The sequence below is a fragment of the Monodelphis domestica genome, chromosome 2 (assembly GCF_027887165.1).
Source record: "Monodelphis domestica isolate mMonDom1 chromosome 2, mMonDom1.pri, whole genome shotgun sequence".
NCBI lineage: Eukaryota > Metazoa > Chordata > Mammalia > Didelphimorphia > Didelphidae > Monodelphis > Monodelphis domestica.
This window is the reverse complement of record NC_077228.1, coordinates 313,348,878-313,370,547: the sequence shown is the minus strand read 5'-3', so window position 1 is coordinate 313,370,547 and position 21,670 is coordinate 313,348,878. Positions and strand designations below refer to the sequence as shown.

Here is a 21,670-nt window from a genome sequence, read left to right as displayed (position 1 = left end):
CCTAGAAATATTAGAGCTAGGGAAGATGACTCAGTGGATAGAGAGCCAGCCCTGGAAATGGGAGGTACTCAGTTCAAATCTGGGGTCAGATACTTCCTACTTGTGTGTCCCTGAATAGATCACTTAACCCCAATTGCCTAGTCCTTATCACTCTTCTGCTTGGAAATTATTGATAATAAGTGTTGATTCCAAGATTGAAAGTAAGGGTTGACAATTTTATAAAAGAAATGTTTTATCCAATAAGAAGGGGAGTGATATGTTTTTGGGATCTTAATTTGACATCTCTTTGGAGTCTGCATTGAAAGAAATGAAATCTAAGAAGATCAATTAGGAAGCTATTGAAGAATACAGGTGAGAGGAACTAAAGTAGGGTACTGACTATGAGTTAAAAGAGGGAAGTGGATGTGAAAAATATCATGGAAGTAGAATCATCAGGGCTTAACAAGTGATTGAATAAGGGGAGAATAAGTAAAAAGTGAGGTGAGGTTGATGGAGATTGGGAATCTGTATGACTGGGATAATAGCAATGCCCTCCAAAGAAACAGGGAAATTATGAATAGAGATGGGTTTAAAGGAAGAATATTTAGTTCCATTTTAGAAAAAAAATTAAACTATCTAGAGAAATGCTTAGAAAGCAGTTGTTAATATGACACTAAGTTTGGGGAGGAACAAGAACAAAGATATTTCATCAATCATCAATTCCAGTAAATACCTAGAAAAGTAGAATCATTGGCATTATATTATGGCAAGTGTTTACTTTTTTTTCAACAATAACCTCCTATCAGAGGCAGAGGAGAGAATCATTGTGTCCCACAGCAGCTCCTTTCACTTTCAGATGGTATGAATTACTAGGGAATTTCTTTCCAAAATAAAATCTAAATTTGTCTTAAAGCAACTTTCACCTATTAATGCTTGATCTAAATTGTGGAAGCAAATGGGACAAAGTTAGTTCTTTTTCTATTTGACATTTTTCAATTACTTGAAAATTATTGCTATTTTTTCAGAAAAGTTCCCTCTGAGACTACTCCATGTTCCGTGTCTCTGCTTCCTTCAATTTATCATCATCTGGAATCCCCTAAATGACGTTTGCCATCCTGATTGCCCTACTTCAGACATTCTCCAATTTAGGTTCTTCCTAAACTGTGACATTCATAAATGAATGCAAAATTTGCCCACGTCAAGGCAAAATACAGAAGGATTATCTCCTTCTACAACTTGATATTGACTTTGCTTTAAAAAAAAAAAAAGCCATGTGAGATGTAGCTACATGGCTCAGTAGAGAGGACAGCAGGCCTAAAATTGGGAAGACTTTGGTTCAAATCTGGAATGAGACACTTCTTACCTGTGTGACAGTGGGCAAGCCATTTAAAGCCAATTACCTTGTCCTTACTCCCCTTCTACCTAGGAATTAATATCCAGTATTGATTCCAAGACAAAAAGTAAACTTTAAAAAAAAATCCATATTCTATAGGAAAGCTCTTCATTCAAATCAAACAACAAGTATTTGTTAAGAACCTATAAATACCAAGAATTTTGCTAGGAAATGAGGAAACTGAGGTCTAGAGAAGAACAAGATCAAGGCAGCACAATGGTTAGAGAGTTGGGTCTGGAGTGACCTCACTTCAGACTTGGTCTCAGACACGGCCTCATTTGCTACATCTATAAAATGGGGATAATAAGAATACCTACCTCCCAGGATTCTTGTGAGAAACAAATGAAATAATTGTAAAGCAAATAATACAATGCCTGGAACATAGTAAGTGACATAGAGATGTTGGATTTTATTAGCTATTATTTTTTAAAACAATTACTCCTCCCAAGAAGTTTACATTCTAGTAGGACATGGGGAAGGAAAGCAACTTACTTTGTAGTTCAAACAATTGTTTCCCCTGTTTTCTCATCTCCAAGCTAATCATTCCCAATTCCTTCTTACAATTATAGGAACATATACATGGAACTGGACCTTAGTGGCCATCGAGCCCAATCCACTCATTTTTGCAGATGAGGAAACTTAGGCTTAGAGACATTAGGTAAACTTTTTCCACAGTTAAAATGATTAACAGAAAGTGTCAGAGCAGGAATGTGAATCTAGGTCTCAAATCCAAATCCAGAAAGCTTTCAATGAATAATACCCCATCTCTTTTTGCATAACTTAGAGCCTATATAAGCAAACAACCAACTACTTTAAGCAGGTCATTGACAGCATATTAAATAGCTTAAAGTCAAGTATAGATTATGTGGAGTACAACTAGAAATTTCTACTTTGATACTGGCTCATTAGTAATGACTCTTAAGGCCAAATCTTTTTAACTAGTTATGAATCCATTAAACTTTACTATTTCATAGCTCATATCTTGCCTTCATTCTCAAAAAGATAATAGAAACTTTTACAAATGTCTTACTAAAATCTAGCACGAGTGCCAGAAATTGGAAACATGGAAGAGATGAAACTTTTATGTAATATTCTGTGTCTGACATGCCTGGAATGTAAATTTGTTGCAACAAAGACACTATTCCCTTGATAGTTATCTCCTACTCCCCTGTGTAGAATTACCTTTTACTTATAAAGTAGAATATAAAGTAAAGAATACATAGTAAAGAGAATAAAACTCAATAATTAAGCCCAGTGAGAATTTATCATGAAGCCAACACTTGACTCTCTTTGAAGAAAGAAATCAAATCTTGTTAGGATATCAAACTTTTTCTCCTACCATATATCATAAATCTATGAAAATAGTATATACGAATGAAGAAATGAATTCTAAAAAAGGTTCTTTTTTATTCAGGTTGTGTCTAAATTCAGGTTAGTAGAATTTTTCATATTTTTTTTCTTCAAGAGAAAACTTAACATTAAAATATATAAACATTTTTTTTTCTGTAAGTACAAATGTTCTGTTATTCTCAGAGCAGGATACAAAGTGATGAACAAACTCAAGATACTAGGCAGACCTGGGGCAAGCAGATATAGGAAAGACTTAGCCATGGGCCATAGAAGAAAGATTGAGCAGATAGAACATCAAGAGAGTTTGGCTGCAATTGTAAATTGCAGATCCAAACAGAGAGGTAGTCATTTTGGATGCTCATCCACGATAAATGATGAATACTGAGAGGATTGTTAGATTTCCTCAATAACTTCAAGTCATCAGACCCTATTGAACAAGTTAGCAGGCCACTGAACAAATGTACTCGTGTAATTATTGAGCTACTGTAGGTTTCTTTGAAACACTTGGGGAGAGTAGGAAATAAAGATGAACAAATGTTTTTTTTTTTCAATTTTCAGGAAAAAGATGAAAAGAAATTATAGACCAGTGAGCTTCACTTTAGTTTCTAGTAAAATTTGTGGAATTTACTATTAAAGAGTCTTTAGGAAAAGTTGGAGCTACATTGGAGTTTAAAAATAGTTTATAATAAGATGAAATTAAAATATGGATACCTATTCTTGGAAAACTGTTCACATTTAGGTAAAAAATAAGCTGTGCAAGTAGAGGGTGGGAATACATGACTAGAAAGAAGAAAGCTCACTAAATAATGCAAAACAATATACCATCCCTCCCTGCCATATTAACGCATGGAAACTTATACAGTTATGATCTCTAGAACTAGAGAAAAGATAGTCACAATACATTTGGTTTTGGTTTGACCACACCTGAAGTTTTATATTGAAATTCAGGTATTTTAGGTAGATCATTGACATCCTGGAATGTGTCCTGAGAAACCTTTTCAAAGATGATAAGGTTACCCTAAAATGTGCCATAAGTCATCTGTAATGTGAACTTTTATTAATAGTCTCTTTTTATTATATTTCCCAATTACATTTAGATATAATTCTTAATAATCATTTACAGATATTTTGTGATTATATTCTTTCTCTATTTTTCTCCTCATCCCTTCCTCCAAGGGAGGAAGTAATATGATATAACTTATTCATATACTATCATGCAATACATATTTCCATTTTTATCATGTTATTAAGAATAGTCTCATATCTAGTTTCCCTGCATTGAGTTGTTCTTACTTTTGCCAATCTACCCTTCACTAAGTTGTCAAATGAATATTGTAACATGGGAATCACTTTAAAAGACTGATATATATTAATTTAAGGTCGTCAAGGAATCAGCTATGTAATTCCTAAATGAAAAACTCGTCAGCCGTCAGCCTTTTTTGGAGTTTAATTACAATAGGAGTAAGAAAGGAATTAGAGATAGAGAGAGAGAAAAAGGGAGAGAAGGGAATAGGGCTTAAATACCCCTTCTGTTTAGGCTGGGCCAAAAGGCCCAAGCCCTTAGATAGCTGGGGCAAAGAAAAGAGATCAGTCCCTATTACTCACGTGTCCAAAATGGAGAAACAGTCTCAGAGGCCCCCACCTTCAGCTTCCTTCAGAGCAAGCCTTCTCAGAGCCCAGGCACCACCCCCGACCAAAACCTCAACCTCCCCCTATCTTTAAGGAAACCATCCAAGTTCCTCCCCTCCTTTCTCCCATCTACCAATCACTGTTCATCAATTTCCCTGTGCCAATGGAGGCTCCAGCTTAACCCAGGACCGCCCAGAGGTTTCTGGCTTTTGCACATGTCTGTTGAAGGTCATACCCTCAAATGATTAAATCTTTACTCCTTTGCTACAGCCCTTTCTAAATCCTGTTAACTTGAGTATGGTAGAGATTGGAATAATTAAATTTTGATCTAGGCTGCAGCCCTTACTCAATCCTATTAGGACTGAATAGGGTGGAGATTTATTCCAAGTATCTCCATTGTATCAATTCTAAAATCAATCAAGACTCAAAGAAATTCCTGTTCTATGCTTAAGCATAGGTCAAAGTCCTTTCCATTGTTCAGCAAAGGGTTTCTGTCCTAAAGTAATCTTAAGAAGGGAAAAGAAAGAACCTCCCATGCCAATGGGGTTCCCATTCCAATAGATTATCAGTAAGAAGTTTTCCAAGTATGAAATATCCCAATGGTGAAATTTCCAACATTTATAAGTCTAAGGAAATTTGAGGTTTACAATATTAAGGCACAAACAGGATCCAACCACATCCCACCCTGATTCAGAAACCTGCCTGGAGACCAAAGTGCCACTTTATCCTTTTATTTAAAGGTTTCCATAATTGCAGATTCAATCTCCCTTAGCAGACCTATTTCACATTGTTTCTCTTCACATAAGCTATATTCCCAGTAGATTAAACTACAAGTCATGTCCTGAATATGAATTCACACATGTGATGCCCCATGGCTTGGCATGCATTTCCCAATCACATCTGCCTTTCAGAATCCTCACCTTCCTCCAAGGTTCTGCTAATGTAGCATCATCATCTCCATGAAATCTTCTCCACATTATTGTGAATTAACTTAATATATTTTATTTTCCTCCATCCCCAATAGCATGAAAGATTCTTGAAGAGCAAGACTCCTTTCTGTTATTGTCATTATAACTCCAACATCTGGCACAGTATCTTCCACAGAGTTGTTGCTGTCATTCTGTCACTTTGGTAGTGTCCAAATCTTTCTAACCCCATCTGGAGTTTTCTTGGCAAAAATGTTGGAGTAATTTGCCATTTACTTCTCCAATTCACTTTATAGATGAGGAAACTGAAGTAAACAGGGTAAAGTGACTTGTACAGGGTCACACACTAAGCTAGATGCCAGAGACTGGTTTTGAATTCATGTCTTTCTAACTCCAGGTTTGGTGCTTTATTATAGCTGTGTGCCATGTAGGTGCCCCCTTTCCACATAGTAGGTGTTTAGTATATATAATTTTATTGATTTAATTATTTATATATAAATATATAATTATTTAATATTTAGTATATATTATTTTCCATTTTAATTTGTATAGATTCCTTGATTCCATTCCTTTCTGCTTTCTGTAGGATCTTGTTCTTAGAAGCCATCTCAATTCACCTTTCTATCCATCTTCAGCATCTTCTATAAATTGTCCCTGTCCAAGAACCTACAGATATGCTGAGGTCTCATTATTTGTGTCTAAAAACCTTTGCATTGTCCGTGCCATCTAACTACTATTCCATTATTTTCCTATTCTTTACTACTTAAGTGCTCTAAAAAAACTTTTTTGCCCATTACCTTTAATCCCTTCCTTCTCTCTTAGTTCTTTGTAATAAAGATTTAGCTTCCATTATTCTACTTTTCTAAGAACACATTAACCAGTGACCTCAGAATCATCAATTCTAGTAGCTTCTATTTAGTCCTTGTCCTCTTTCATGTCTCTTTCACTGTTATCTACTTCCTTCTGCTAGATTTTCGTTCCTCCCTCAGCTTCAGAAATACCACTTTCTTTGCAGTCTTATTATCTAACTGTTGCTTCTCTCCCTACTTCCCTCTTTCCTTTCCTTAATACTATTAGACTTTAAGGATCTCAATTCAGTCTTATTTTTTCCTTTACAGTCTCTCCCTTCACAATCTAATTTGCCACACCCATCTTTTATTACCATCTTTATATAGATAACACAAGATCTTCATTTCCAGATCTGAACCCTCTTCTGAGCTTGATCATTGCAATTCCAACTGTCTTTATGGTAGAGTATTTCCATATCCCTGGGTATCTTTTTTATTCCTCATATTTATACTAATGTTCAACATATCTAAGAACAAGCTCATTATCTTTTTCCAAAAACTTGTTCCTTTTTCTGACATCATTATCTGTGAAATCACCATTCATTACCTAGTTTCTGATATTCATAACTTTGAACTTATCTTTGACTCTCCTTCAATCTATTAAAAATAATTTTTTCAGTGGCTGCTAAATACCAGCCAATTTTGAAAATTAATGCTATAATAGCAAAAGTTATTATATTCTAACAGATGAAATGCTCATCTGTAAGTATATATAGAATATGTACATGATGAATAAATAAGGAATAATCAAATAACAATAAACAAGGTGGTTTGATGAGTAAGGATTTGATGGAAATCAGGAAAGGCTTTATGTAGAAGGTAGTATTTGAGCTAAATCATGAAGAAGGAAAGGAAAGGGAAATTTTTAGAAGCATAGTTTGGGAAAGAATGAATTCCAGAAGAAAGGTGATAATGTCTATTTATGTGTAACAACCACTAGTCCAGTATGGCTGGACAAGTCAGTCAATGTAAACAATGTGTTTGAAACACTACAAAGGGAGAAAGGCTATAAGGGGAGAAGAGTTTAAATGCTAAAGAGAAGAAGAAGAGTTGTTATTTGATTTTAGAGGTCAAAGTAAGCTGCTGGAGTTTATTGAATAGGAAGGGGAAGTGGTGTCAAACCTCTGATATTGCTGTGAAATTGATATATTATGATGATATCATTAGAGGAAGGGTGAGGGGCAAACAAATAAAACTTTTACTGCATGTAGCTCTTCCTCATAAAACAGAAATTTATAGTCTATGGAGCATAACTATCTTCATGAACATGGTATTAGGTATAAATCAATAACAAAAATTATAGACATTTTAAAGAACAACTTATGTCTAAATATATGTTTGTGTGATTTTCCCACAATCAAGACAATATAATAAAGACAAAATTCAATTGACATTGAATATTTTCACAACAATTATTTAATATAGACAAATATAATTATTATATGGTAACTCTTGATGTAATATCTGCAATTTTCACATGAGTCAATTCATGCTTATCATATAGTGGAACAGTATGAGGATAGAGCATCAAGCAAGGAGTCAGGAAAATGAGTTTAAAACTTACCTCAGATACTTCTTTGTTGTGTGACTTCTTTGTTGTGTTGCCTCGGTTTCCTCAACTCTTAAATGGGGATAATAATTGCACCTAATTTATAGGGTTGTTATAAGGATCAAATGAGGCATTTATAAAGTAATCAGCACAATGCCTGGCCCATAGGAATTAGTTATTACATTAATATAAAATGATTCTTCCCTTTTTCCTAGGAAGCATATAATTAAACTACATAATACATTTGAAAATGAATTATATAGAATAGAATTTAAATAATTTTTGCTTGTAAATTAAAATATAGTATCTACTAGATTTTTGTACATTATGAATTATGAAAGTGCAAGACAATAAACTGACTAATAGAAAATTCACAAAAGACTAAAATCTCTATGTATTTTAAAAACCTGTACATTTCTCTAATTTCCTTTATAATTCATCCTGCCTTTTGGTACCAAAGTAATTTTTTATCTAATCTATGGATGTAACCATGTTATTCCTCCACGGAATAAAAGCCAATGGCTCACCATTAAATCAGGACCAATTATGGTTAATCATTGTCTTGATATGATATCTTAAGTTTTTCTAAATTATTTATTTTCATAATAATTGTGTCATAGAATAAATTTTTCTTAAATCTTTATTCATTGTGCATTGGCTTTTATAAGTCTTCTGAAAAATTTTTGGAACTGTCCCTTCATTTCTTATAGTATAATAATGGACAATTCTATTCCAATAGTATGTTAGCTCTATGAAGGCAAGAACTGTTTCATTTTTAGTCTTTGCTTCCCCAGTACTAGAACAGTGCCCGTTAAATAGCTGATCAATATTTAATAAATTAGTATTGAATCATTTGTTGGTTAAATTTATCATGATGAATATGATATATTTGTTCTTTATCTAAGCAAGAATGGTTAATGAACTTGCCTTTTGATAGTACATTGAAATTAGCATTTGGATTTGAAAATGTTCTGATGACTTGGGTATGAAAAAATCAATATTTCTAATTTTTGTCATAACAAGCAATACAAATTTTCCAAAATTGTGGTGAACAATGTAGACATTAAACAAATACTTGCTCCATTATACCACATTTCTATTTAAAATTTCCTTCTTTTTTTCCACAGATTTTTATGCACATGTCCTCCTGGGTACAATGGATCCTTCTGTGAGTTGGAAATAATTAAATGTCAAAGTTTACTTTGCCTAAATGGTGGGAGTTGTAAAAAACACCTTGGAGACTACTATTGTCTTTGTGCTCCTGGATTTACAGGTATCATCCTCCCTTGGAATGTTAATCATTTGATTTTTTTGCATTCAGGGAACATAGTGGGACACATATATAGAGGACACTTGTGACCACTAACAGATTCTATTGTATTCTGCCTCTTAAAAATGTAAGATATGACCAATGTTTTTCTTTGTCTTATGTCAGCTTGAATGGGAAATCCTCAAATTGCACACACAATTCTGGCCTCCTTTAGTGAAGTTACAGAGAAACAAAAAGGAGTCTCCCGTAAGCAAGTTTTATAGATAATTTAAATATTATTTCTTATCATTATCCAGCTGGTAATCACAGATAAGTTGTATCAGGGGAAAGTTCTTAACGTCATAAAGATGACTCAGTTGCCTACCCATAGTAATATATCAAAACATATTTTCTGCACCTGTACATTAGAAATGGCAGACAAATATATGACAGAGGAGAAAGAATATTATTTTGCCAGCAATCACATAGGTGGTAATTTACTAGACACAAAGAGAAAAATAATCATCATAAATATGGAAAAGGTTTAAAGAATTTGAATTTATTTCAGGTTAAGGAAAGCAGAGCTGAATGAAAATAAGTTTTCTCATTCACTTTTTCAATAATTTTTCATGGTGATTTGGGAGTTCAGGATTTGTCCTCAAATAAGCAAATTTAAATGTTTTACTTATTAATTTACCCACAAATATATGATTGTACTCATAACATAAATTAATCTTTGCATATTCTAAGTGTTTCTGATTAAAAAATAATCTGGTGTCCAATACTTTGTAGATAGGTGGCAAATTGATTAAACCCACAGTATTTGAGTAAGTTTTAATGACTATTTTAAAACTGGTTATCAATTGAAGTAAACAACTTCAAAAGCGAAGGGGAAAGTCTGAAAGTGTTGAAGAGGAAGATTTTTTAAAATGGAGAACAATTTAATACACTTCCCTCAGATTCTATTATACATGCATTCTTGAATATTTTGAAAATATATGTACATATCTTTCATGTATTATGTATACATGTTTGTATATCCACAATTCTTTTTTTTAAATAATATTTTATTTGATCATTTCCAAGCATTATTCATTAAAGACAAAGATCATTTCCTTTTCCTCCCCCCACACCCACCATAGCCAACGCTTGAATCCACTGGGTATCACATGTGTTCTTGATTCGAACCCATTGTCATATTATTAGTATTTGCATTAGAGTGTTCATTTAGAGTCTCTCCTCTGTCATGTTCCCTCAACCGCTGTAGTCAGGCTGTTGCTTTTCCTCGGTGTTTCTACTCCCACAGTTTGTCCTCTGCTTATGAATAGTGTTTTTTCTCCTAGATCCCTGCAGATTGTTCAGGGACATTACACTGCTACTAATGGAGAAGTCCATTACGTTTGATTATACTACTGTGTATTAGTCTCTGTGTACAATGTTCTCCTGGTTCTGCTCCTCTCGCTCTGCATCACTTCCTGGAGGTCATTCCAGTCTCCATGGAATTCCTCTACTTTATTATTCCTTTTTGCACAATAGTATTCCATCACCAACATATACCACAATTTGCTCAGCCATTCCCCAATTGATGGGCATCCCCTCGTTTTCCAATTTTTGGCCACCACAAAGAGCGCAGCTATGAATATTCTTGTACATGTCTTTTTCTCCATTATCTATTTGGGGTACAAACCCAGCTGTGCTATGGCTGGATCAAAGGGTAGATATTCTTTTGTCGCCCTTTGGGCATAGTTCCAAATTGCCCTCCAGAATGGTTGGATCAGTTCACAACTCTACCAGCAATGCATTAATGTCCCTACTTTGCCACATCCCCTCCAGCATTCATTACTTTCCTTTGCTATCATGTTAGCCAATCTGTTTGGTGTGAGGTGATACCTCAGAGTTGTTTTGATTTGCATCTCTCTGATTATAAGAGATTTAGAACACTTCTTCATGTGCTTATTAATAGTTTTGATTTCTTTATCTGAAAACTGCCTATCCATGTCCCTTGCCCATTTTTCAATTGGAGAATGGCTTGGATTTTTGTACAATAGATTTAGCTCTTTATAAATTTGAGTAATTAAACCTTTGTCAGAGGTTTTTATGAAGATTTTTTCCCAATTTGTTGTTTTCCTTCTGATTTTAGTTACATTGGTTTTGTTTGTGCAAAAGCTTTTTAATTTGATTTAGTCTAAATTATTTATTTTACATTTTGTGACTCTTTCTATGTCTTGCTTGGTTTTAAAGTCTTTCCCCTCCCAAAAGTCTGACATGTATACTATTCTGGTTTACCCAATTTACTTATGGTTTCCTTCTTTATGTTTAAGTCATTCACCCATTTTGAATTTATCTTGGTGTACTGTGTGAGGTGTTGATCAATTCCTAATCTCTCCCACACTGTCTTCCAATTTTCCCAGCAGTTTTTATCGAATAGTGGATTTTTGTCCCAAAAGCTGAGATCTTTGGGTTTATCATATACTGTCTTGCTAAGGTCGCTTTCCCCCAGTCTATTCCACTGATCCTCCTTTCTGTCTCTTATCCAGTACCAAATTGTTTTGATGCCTGCTGTTTTGTAATATAGTTTAAGGTCTGGGACTACTCTAAACCTTAAAATTTCTTAGACTTATAAATGTTGGAAATTTCACCATTGGGAAATTTCATACTTGAAAAATTTCTTACTGATAGTCTATTGGAATGTGAACCCCATTGGCATGGGAGGTTCCTCCTCCTCCCTTCTTAAGATTACTTTAGGACAGAAACCTTTTGCTGAACAATGGAAAGGGCTGCAGCATAGATCAAAATTTAATTATTCCAATCTCCACCCTACTCAGGGTAACAGGATTTAGGAAGGGCTGTAGCAAAGGATCAAGATTTAATTATTTGAGAATATGACCTTAAACAGACATGTGCAAAGCCACAGACCTCTGGGCGGTCCTGGGTTAAGCTAGAGCCACCATTGGCACACTGCAATGCCCCCATTATTTGTCGTTTTTTTTTTCATTATTTCCCTGGATATCCTTGATCTTTTGTTATTCCAAATGAACTTTGTTATGGTTTTTTCTAAATCAGTAAAAAAAATTTTGGGAGTTCAATGGGTATGGAATTAATAGATAGATAAGTTTGGGTAGGATGGTCATTTTTATTTTATTGGCTCGTCCTATTCATGAGTAGTTAATGTTTTTCCAATTGCTCAAGTCTAGTTTTAGTTGTATGGAGAGTGTTTTGTAGATGTGTTCATATAGTTCCTGTGTTTGTCTCCGGAGATAGATTCCTAGGTATTTTATTTTGTCTAAGGTGATTTTGAATGGGATTTCTCTTTCTAGTTTTTGCTGCTGAGCTGTGATGGAGATATATAGAAATGCTGATGACTTATTTGGGTTTATTTTGTATCCTGCAACTTTGCCAAAGTTGTTGTTTATTTCAACAAGCTTTTTGGTTGAATCTCTAGGATTCTTTAAGTGGACCATCATGTCATCTGCAAAGAGTGATAAATTGGTCTCCTCCTTGCCTATTTTGATGCCTCCAATTTCTTTTTTTTTCTCTAATTGCTACTGCTAGTGTTTCTAGTACAATGTCAAATAGTAGAGGTGATAATGGGCATCCTTGTTTCACTCCTGATCTTATTGGGAATGCATCTAGTTTATCCCCATTGCAGTTGATGGTTTTAGATATATACTGTTTATTATTTTTAGGAACAACCCTTCTATTCCTATGCTTTCTAGTGTTTTTAATGGGAATGGGTGTTGTATTTTATCAAAGGCTTTTTCTGCGTCTATTGAGATAATCATGTGGTTCTTGTTGGTGTGCTTGTTAATGTGGTCAATTATGTGGATCATTTTCCTAATATTGAACCAGCCCTGCATCCCTGGTATAAATCCTACTTGACCATGGTGGATGACCCTTCTGATCACTTGCTGGAGTCTTTTTGCTAGGATCCTATTTAAGATTTTTGCATCTATATCCATTAGGGAGATTGGTCTATAGTTTTCTTTCTCTGTTTTTGACCTGCCAGGTTTTGGAATCAGTACCATGTTTGTGTCATAAAAGGAGTTTGGTAGAACTCCCTCTTTGCTTATTATGTCAAAAAGTTTGTATAGTATTGGGGTTAACTCTTCTCTGAATGTTTGAGAGAATTCACTGGTGAATACATCAGGCCCTGTGTATTTTTTCTTAGGAAGTTCTTTGATGGCTTGTTGGATTTCATTTTCTGATATGGGATTATTTAAGAATTCTATTTCTTCTTCTGTTAGTCTAGGCAGTTTGTATTTTTTTATATATTCATCCATATCACCTAAATTGGTGTATTTATTGCCATATAATTGGGCAAAGTAATTTTTAATGATTGCCTTAATTTCCTCTTCATTGGAGGTGATGTACCCCTTTTCATCTTTGAGCTGTTAATTTGCTTTTCTTCTTTCCTTTTTTTAATTAGATTGACCAGTACTTTGTCTATTTTGTTTTTTCTTCAAAGTACAAGTTTCTTGTCTGATTTATTAAAAAAATTGTTCTATCACTTTCGATTTTATTAATTTCTCCCTTAATTTTTAGGATTTATAGTTTGGTTTTCTGCTGGGGGGTTTTAATTTGATCACTTTCGAGTTTTTTGATTTGCATTTCCAATTGATTGATCTCTGCTCTCCCTAGTTTGTTAATATATGCACTCAGGGATATGAATTTACCTCTGATTACCTCTTTGGCTGCATCCCAAAAGGTCTGAAAGGACGTCTCGCCATTGTCATTTTCCTCGATGAAATTATTAATTGTTTCTCTGATTTCTTCTCTAACTAAACGATTTTGGAGTATCATATTGTTTAATTTCCAATTAGTTTTTTATTTACTTTTCCATTTACCATTACTGATCATTACTTTTATTGCCTTGTGATCTGAAACGGCTGCATTTATTATTTCTGCTTTTCTGCATTTGTGTGCCATGTTTCTGTGACCTAATGTATGGTCAATCTTTGTGAATGTGCCATGTGGTGCTGAGAAGAAGGTGTATTCCTTTTTATCCCTATTTATTTTTCTCCATATTTCTTTTAATTCTAATTTTTCTAAGATTTCATTCACTTCTTTTACCTCTTTCTTATTTATTTTTTGATTTGATTTATTTAAATTTGATAATGGCTTGTTTAAGCCCTACACTAATATGGTTTTACTGTCTATTTCTTCCTTCAATTCTTCTAGTTTCTCCATTAAAAATTTGGGTGCTATATTATTTGGTGCATACATGTTGATTAGTGATATTTCCTCATCATCTAAAGTCCCTTTTAACAAAATATAATTACCTTCCCTATCCCTTTTGATCAGGTCTATTTTTTCTTTGGCTTTATCAGATATCATGATTGCCACTCCTGCCTTCTTTCTGTCAGTTGAGGCCCAGAAGGTCTTACTCCATCCTTTAATTCTGACCTTGTGGGTGTCAACCCACCTCATGTGTGTTTCTTGAAGACAACATATGGTAGGGTTTTGGATTCTAAACCATTCTGCTATTCGTCTACATTTTATGGGTGAGTTCATCCCATTCACGTTCAATGTTATGACTGTCACCTGTGGACTCCCTGGCATTTTAATATCCTTCCCTAATTCTAACCTTTCTTCTTCAGCTCTACCTTTTACTTCAGTGATTTACTTTAAATCAGTCCCCCTTGTCCCCTCCCTTGATATGTTTCCTTTTCTAGTCCCTCCCTTTTTATTCCCTTCCCCTTCCCCCTCTTCTTCCCTCCCTTTTTTGTGTTCCTTCCCCACTTCCCCCTTGGTTTTCCCTTCTCCCTTCCCTTGTTGGATAAGATAGTATTCAAGATCCCAATGCATCTGGATGTTCTTCCCTCTCAGAGTTTATTTCCCTGAGAGTAAGGTTTAAGTAAAAACTCTCTTCCTCTCCTTCTTATAAGACTTTTCTTCCCCTCCCCCTCCCATGTGGATCTTTGTGTGAGAAAGATTATACTTTTTGATATTTCTTTTCCCCCTATTCACACATTACATTTTCCCCGCATGTTAGTATACATAGATTGATATAAATGTAGTCCTTATAGAAGAGAGTTTGAATAAGTGAAAAAGATAACATTTTTCTCCTTTTCCCTTTCCTTCACAAATTACCTTTTCAGGTATTCCATGCTCTTTGTTTTTAGATATCAAACTTTCCACAGAGCCCTAGGCAGATTGTCCTTGCTATGCAGTTGTTGTTCTGTCTTCCCAGGGAAGCCAGGAATTGTTGGTGTTTCCGTGTTACTGCCCTCCTGAGTTCCTTCCAGATGCTTCTCCATTGCCTTACTTCCATGCTTTGAGCCTGGCTTGGCCCTTTCCCTGGGGTGTTTGTTTCTGTGCCTTAGCCGGCTAGGAGAGCCAGCACTCAGAGGGGGATGGGGCCATGGCTTCCTGGAGCTCTGAGGACTCCTGATAAGATTAACTTTCTCTGGGTTGAACTGAGTATGTCCTGAGGCTGGGACCTTCAGTAAGACTTGGATGGAAGGATCCAGCTAGGGGGCTGCAGGCTCCCTGTCTCTCTCTGTTTCCCTGCTGTCTGGGTGCCCCTGCGACTGGGTCAGGTTGTTTTCAGGATGTGGCCTTCAGAATAGCCGGTTCCCAAGGCCCTTTTGCCAGCCCTGAGGGTTACTGTTGTTTCAGAGGACCCTGCTCTCTGAGGGGGGAGGGGCCTTGGCTTCCTGGAGCTCTGAGGGCTGGTGATAGGATTAACCTCAGACTGAGTATGCCCTGAGGCAGGGACCTTTGGTGAGATTCAGATGGAAGGATCTGGTCAGGGGTTACAGGCTCCTTCACCCCCCTGTCTCTCTCTGTTTCCCTGCTGTCTGGATGCCCCCTCGACTGGGTCAGGTTGTTTTCAGGAAGAGGCCTTCAGGATAGCCGGCCCTGAAGCTCTGTGGTTGCCTCTGCTGCCTCGGACTCAGTGCTCTGGGTTGGGGGAATGGGTTCTGGGACCTTCCTTCTGCCTACCCCTTAGATCCGAGTGATCTCGTGTTCTGGCTTTTGGGGGGGGTGTACCTTTTGGTCCATGTCCAGGTCCAGGAGGAGGATTCCCGGGGTCTATGCTGTTGTTTGTTTTGAATTTCGGTGCCTTAGGAGCATATAGTTTGAGTTTGGTAGGGAAGGGTTTCTGGAGATCTGAACTTTAGCTTTCTCTAAGCCGCCATCTTGACTGGAAGTCATATATCCACAATTCTTAATGTAAAGGAAAATGAGTTTTTTTTTTTTTAAGTATCATCATATGATTTGATAGTAATTAGTATCTATTAACAAATAAATACCTTACAAGATTTCTATAGATATGATCCTTAAGGGATGGATTTTAATCAATTACTAAAGAACACATTTCCTATATCTCATCAGAATCATTTTGATTACCTTTATCTTGTACTTCTCAGATGCTGAAGGGTTAATCCTCATATATTTATTTTCATGTGTTTGAATGAAAAATAAGTCTAAACTTTAAGCATTAATTTTTACAATATTGATGCTATTTGGTTTTTGTTATTGGTTCAGTCATAACAATTTCATAGTGATTCTGCCTGGGTGCATTTTTTAAGTTTATTATAGATCTGTTTAGTATGAGAATTTTAGTTTACAATGATGAATAGTATTAGGAAAAAGAAAAAGGCATAAGAGGTAATAATCTGTATAAACATTGAAAGGAATAGCTGAAAGATTTTTACAAAGACAAAAAGTCAAATAACATTGAAAGAGAACGTGACTCAAAAGTAACACCAGAGGATATTGAACTATTGATGAGCTTTCTTGTGCTGTTTCCTTTCACAAGGAACCTCTTAACAAAGTTTACCTTTCACAAAATAACTGAATGCTCTTGTCTTATTAGGAAAGGAGATCACTCTTTATTCCCCATCAGCTGAACAGAATAAAACTTATTTCTCTAGTACTTGGACTAGAATATATGGTGATTTAAATTTTTTTTTTTATGAATTTCAAATCCTTTCTGCCCATTTTTGTTCTGCTTTCTCTGAAATAATGATGATTATTCTATTGAAGTCTTTTTGAAACCTAATACTGGAATCTGATGTGATGCATCTTTAATTGTGATTGGCATGCCTTTCATGTTTCCATCCAATTCATTAACACAAACATCCAGCAAAAAGAGTTCTGATGTACTTGGCTCTGTACTTCTCTGCTAGAGGGCTTACTGCATTGATTAACCAAATATTTCTCACATGCCTAACATGTGCTAAACTAGGAATTGTGATGTCCATTTGTAAAATATGAAGTTTTGCCACTAACATAGCTGTGTACTATTCAGACCAAAGCCTTCCACAGCAGAAGGTCATTGGAGACCAAGTAATAAAAGCTGGGTGTATCTTAGATTAAAAACTCAAGGGGGGATGTCTGTTTACTGAACATAATATATTGAAATAAATTAAATTAGAATGATTAGGCTTCAATATTACCTTATATTTTATGCTTTTGATGTTCCTGACTTTGGCCTTGGGTGGCTTCTATTGATATGAGGAAGAATTTTGATAGACAGTTTTGTGTAAGAGGAATAGGAGGAATATGAGAGGCAAACAAGGAAAGTAGGTGATGCAAGAGAGATGAGGAGGACTTTGGAATAAGATGGAAGAAGAGAGACTGGTTTGGGGGAGGGAAAACTTGGAAGATTTGAGCTGACACAGGAAGTCCTGAAGCTGGTTGTCTGAAGCGGAAGAAAAGGCCTCAATTAGGTAACACAAAAGAGGATAAAGGGACTTCAAGAAAAAGGAAGTTCATAAGACAGGGGAAAAGAAATAAAGAGATATGAGTTCCAAAACTGAAGGATGCCAGAGGCAATTCTAGATCCTATTTTCTCCAAAGAAATAAATACCAAGAAGGATAGATGCATGAAGACCTAATGTTTTTTTTTTCTATTTGATTTTCTTTTTCCTTTTTTTTGAGCATTTTATTTTATTTTGTTTTTAAACATTATTTTGTTTGGTCATTTCCAAACATTATTCATTGGAAACAAAAATCATTTTCTTTTCCTCCCCCCCACCCCCACATCTCCCATAGCCGGCTCATGATTCCACTGGGTATCACATGTGTTCTTGACTTGAACCCATTTCCGTGTTGTTGGTATTTGCTCTAGAGTGTTCATTTTGAGTCTCTCCTCAGTCATATCCCCTCCACCCCTGTAGTCAAGCAGTTGCTTTTCTTCAGTGTTTTTACTCTCACAGTTTATCCTCTGCTTAAGGATAGTGTTTTTTAGATCCCTGCAGATTGTTCAGGGGCACTGCATTGTCCCTAATGGAGAAGTCCATTACCTTCGATTGTACCACAGTGTGTAAGTCTCTGTGTATAATGATTTCCTGGTTCTGTGCCTTTCACTCTGCATCACATCCTGGAGGTTGTTCCAGACTCCATGGAATTCCTCCACTTTATTATACCTTTTAGCACAATAGTATTCCATCACGAACATACACCACAATTTGTTCAGCCATTCCCCAATTGCAGGGCATTCCCTCATTTTCCAATTTTTGGCCACCACAAAGAGTGCAGCTATGAATATTCTTGAACAAGTTTTTTTCCTTATTATCTCTTTGGGGTACAAACCCAGCAGTGCTATGGCTAGATCAAAGGGCAGACAGTCTTTTATAGCCCTAGTCATAGTAGTAAAAAATGGTGGTTGGCAACTCTCAGATGAAAGGTACTAAGACAGATGTTTGTTCACAACTTTAGCAGTAGAGGAGTTTTTAGTCTTTCTGGAATATATTTGCTGAATGTGGCAAAATATGTAGAAAGACACTCTTAAAAATGATGGCTATACACATTTGATAATTTAAGAGTGCATGTGTAAAAATAATATTAAGTTATTTTGAATACATGTACACATTTTAGAGTTTGGGAGTTCTATTCCATTTTAATTCCTCCTTTTAAAAAAAAACCCTTTGAGACTTTCTTTAGACTTGCATTTCTACAAATTATATTTTCCATCTGACTACATATATATTTTTTCCATGCTCTCTATATAGATTTTTTTTTTAAACCTTTACCTTCTGTCTTGGAGTCAATACTGGGTATTGGCTCCAAGGCAGAAGAGTGGTAAGGGCTAGGCAATGGGGGTCAAGTGACTTGCCCAGGGTCACACAGCTGGGAAGTGTCTGAAGCCAGATTTGAACCTAGGACCTCCCATCTCTAGGTCTGACTCTCAATCCACTGAGCCACCCAGCTGCCCCCTAGATTTTTAAATAGCACTAATATATAAATTCTTTTGGAAAGTATCATATATAATTTTTATGGCTTTTAAGAGTTCTTCGTTACCATATCTATACATCTTGGATATTCCTTTGAACACTGACTCACAAATATTAATGTATTTCTGTAGTTTTTCAATATAGTCTCCATTTCTGAATCATTGTTAATTTTGTCATTGGTATATACTTATTTTTTTTAATTTTGAGATTCAATTTCTTTACTGAATATTTAGGACTTTCCAAGTACGGTGTTTTGTTATCAACAAAAAGGATAGGTTAGCATCCTCTTTCACAATGTTTATGACTTTAATTTTTCTCTTTCTGTTTGTATTTTTAAAAATTCTTGGTTATGTGATTTCACCATATAGTTTAGAGCTAAAAGAGTCCTATGATCATTATGTCCAGAACCTTCTAATAATTAAAATTGTCCAACAGTGAACCTCATTTCCCTCGCTGAACATGTTCAGCATGGTCTGAAAAGCCATCAATCAAGTATATATATTTAATTGGTCTTTAAATGCAAAGACTGAGATAATCATTAAATTTGTCACATTATTTCCAAGCATGTTCATTAAGCATTAATGGAGAAATGTTAACAAATAATTGACATTTCTATAGAACTTTATAGTGAATTCACTGAATATGTAACCTCTTTGGATTCCCATAACACTTTTGTAACATATCTATTTTTATCATTATATTTTTCAGATAAGGAAGCTAAGCCTCATAGGTGAAACGACTTGATGAAATCTGTCACACTGTTTATAAGAGAAGAATTAATCATTTCTATAATTTTCCTACAATTTTGTCAAAAGATATATTGCCTTCTGTATTGGAAGCAACTGCATGATACAGTGGATAGAATATTAGACCTGTAATGAGGAAGATTTGAGTTTAAATGTAGCCTCAGACACTTAGTAGCTATATGACCTTGGAAGAGTCACTTAACCTCTGTCTACCTCACTGTCATTATGTGTAAAGGGAGGATATTACTCCCTACTCCCAAGGTTCATTGTGAGGATCAAATGAGCTTATATTTATAAAGTGCCTTGTAAACTTATAATGTTCTATAAATGCTATCCCTTCTGACTCCCTAGCCTAATGTTCTTTCCAATTTACTTGGGCTCATTTAAAACACCATTAGCAAATATTGTCACTCTAGATCATATATTTGGGCAGTAAATCAGTCCTGGCCATTTCACATCCTTTAGTCTTCTGTCCCTGGTGAGTTCCTAATCTCTTTTGAGGCAGGGAACATGACCCTTAGGATTTTTCTTTCTCTAAAAGTATTCAGTCCAGAATTATGCATGTAGCAAGTGCTCAGTAAATGAGAAGGGAATGGAATTAATTATAGGGAACATTACTTTCACCTGTGAGAGGAAGGTCACCACTATCTCTAATGATTACACTTTCTATGACCTTGAGCAAATCCCAGAATCTCTAAGGGCATTTATGTCCTTATTTATAAAATGAAAGGTTTAGACAAGATGGTTTAGTAATCTCTTCCATCTCTCGCATTAGAATCACATTTCCATTCTTATTGGGCATATTCAGAACCACAGGCTTATTAGGTAAATTTGAATACCTACTAAGAATAACAAAATACAGGTGACTTAGGCATCCTAAGTAGACAAACTAAAGTAGATGGGAAAGGAATAGCTCTCTTCTAAACCAAATATATCAAAGAAAGGTCAATAGTTATAAATGTATGCTTATGTTCCACTAGGGGAAAAGATGAAGATTTAAGCAAAGTACTCTATTACTGATCTTTTGTTTTCTTAAGTGAATATTTTGTTACTTGAAGTATTCTTGTGGCTGTAGTTTATATTATTTTGACAAATATACAAATTCAGTTGTGACATCGTGTTACATGTGTGATGCATTTCTGAATTGTTCTACACTGAAGGAAAACTTGTAAATCTCCTACTGTAACTTGATTCTTTCTCCTAGATGGTTTTCCTGATGGTACCTGGTGGTAAATATAAATAACCCATTTTTAAATTTTATTTTTCTTTGGTTCTGACAGAGTATTAATCTTCCTAAATTCCCACTTTTCATTTTGATCTTTCCAGCTCAAAAATCTTCAATGGCTCCTCATGGCCTATTATTGCAAAAAATTCAAACTCCTTAGCAGAGCTCCAACTTATCTTTTCTTCTTCCTATTGTTCCCTAAAATACTTCTGACTCTAATTGAGTTATTTTCTTCTCTGTCATTGATTCTAATCTTCTCTTTCTGTTGTAAATATCTATTCTAACCTTTAAAGAGTTAGCACTAGTCACTTTTAGTTATGAAATCTTCCCTGACCATCCTAGCTCATAGTTTTTCTCATTTCCTCTAATTCTTCTAATTTTTTTATTGTTTATGTTATTCATTTGATAGATAGTGAAGGAACAATAGATAGAAGGCCCTTATTTTAGAGTAAAGAAAAATGTTAATTCTAATGAGGCTGTTGACACATTCTAGCTTTGTCATCATGAGCTAGTCAGTTATAGATGAGTTGCCAACCTGCATCTTTGAAAAGAGCTTCCAGAGGAGTCCCCTACATCAGTGAAATTAGACATG

General features: G+C 35.2%; 1 protein-coding gene across 3 annotated transcripts in view; it reads left to right on the top strand.

The window, feature by feature from the left end:
- Positions 1-21,670, top strand: part of EYS (eyes shut homolog) — a 743,667-nt gene that overhangs the window by 659,968 nt on the left and 62,029 nt on the right. The window contains exons 12-13 of one of the 3 annotated variants that reach the window (XR_008916582.1): positions 8,802-8,947; positions 9,110-9,190. Coding sequence is in view for 2 of the 3 variants with exons in the window: in XM_056818440.1 (XP_056674418.1) it covers positions 8,802-8,947; positions 9,110-9,114 (151 nt within the window). In the remaining variant the exon portion in view is untranslated. Of the gene's footprint in view, positions 1-8,801; positions 8,948-9,109; positions 9,467-21,670 lie in introns of those variants that run through there. The other 2 variants (XM_056818440.1, XM_056818439.1) reach the window with 2 other exon arrangements.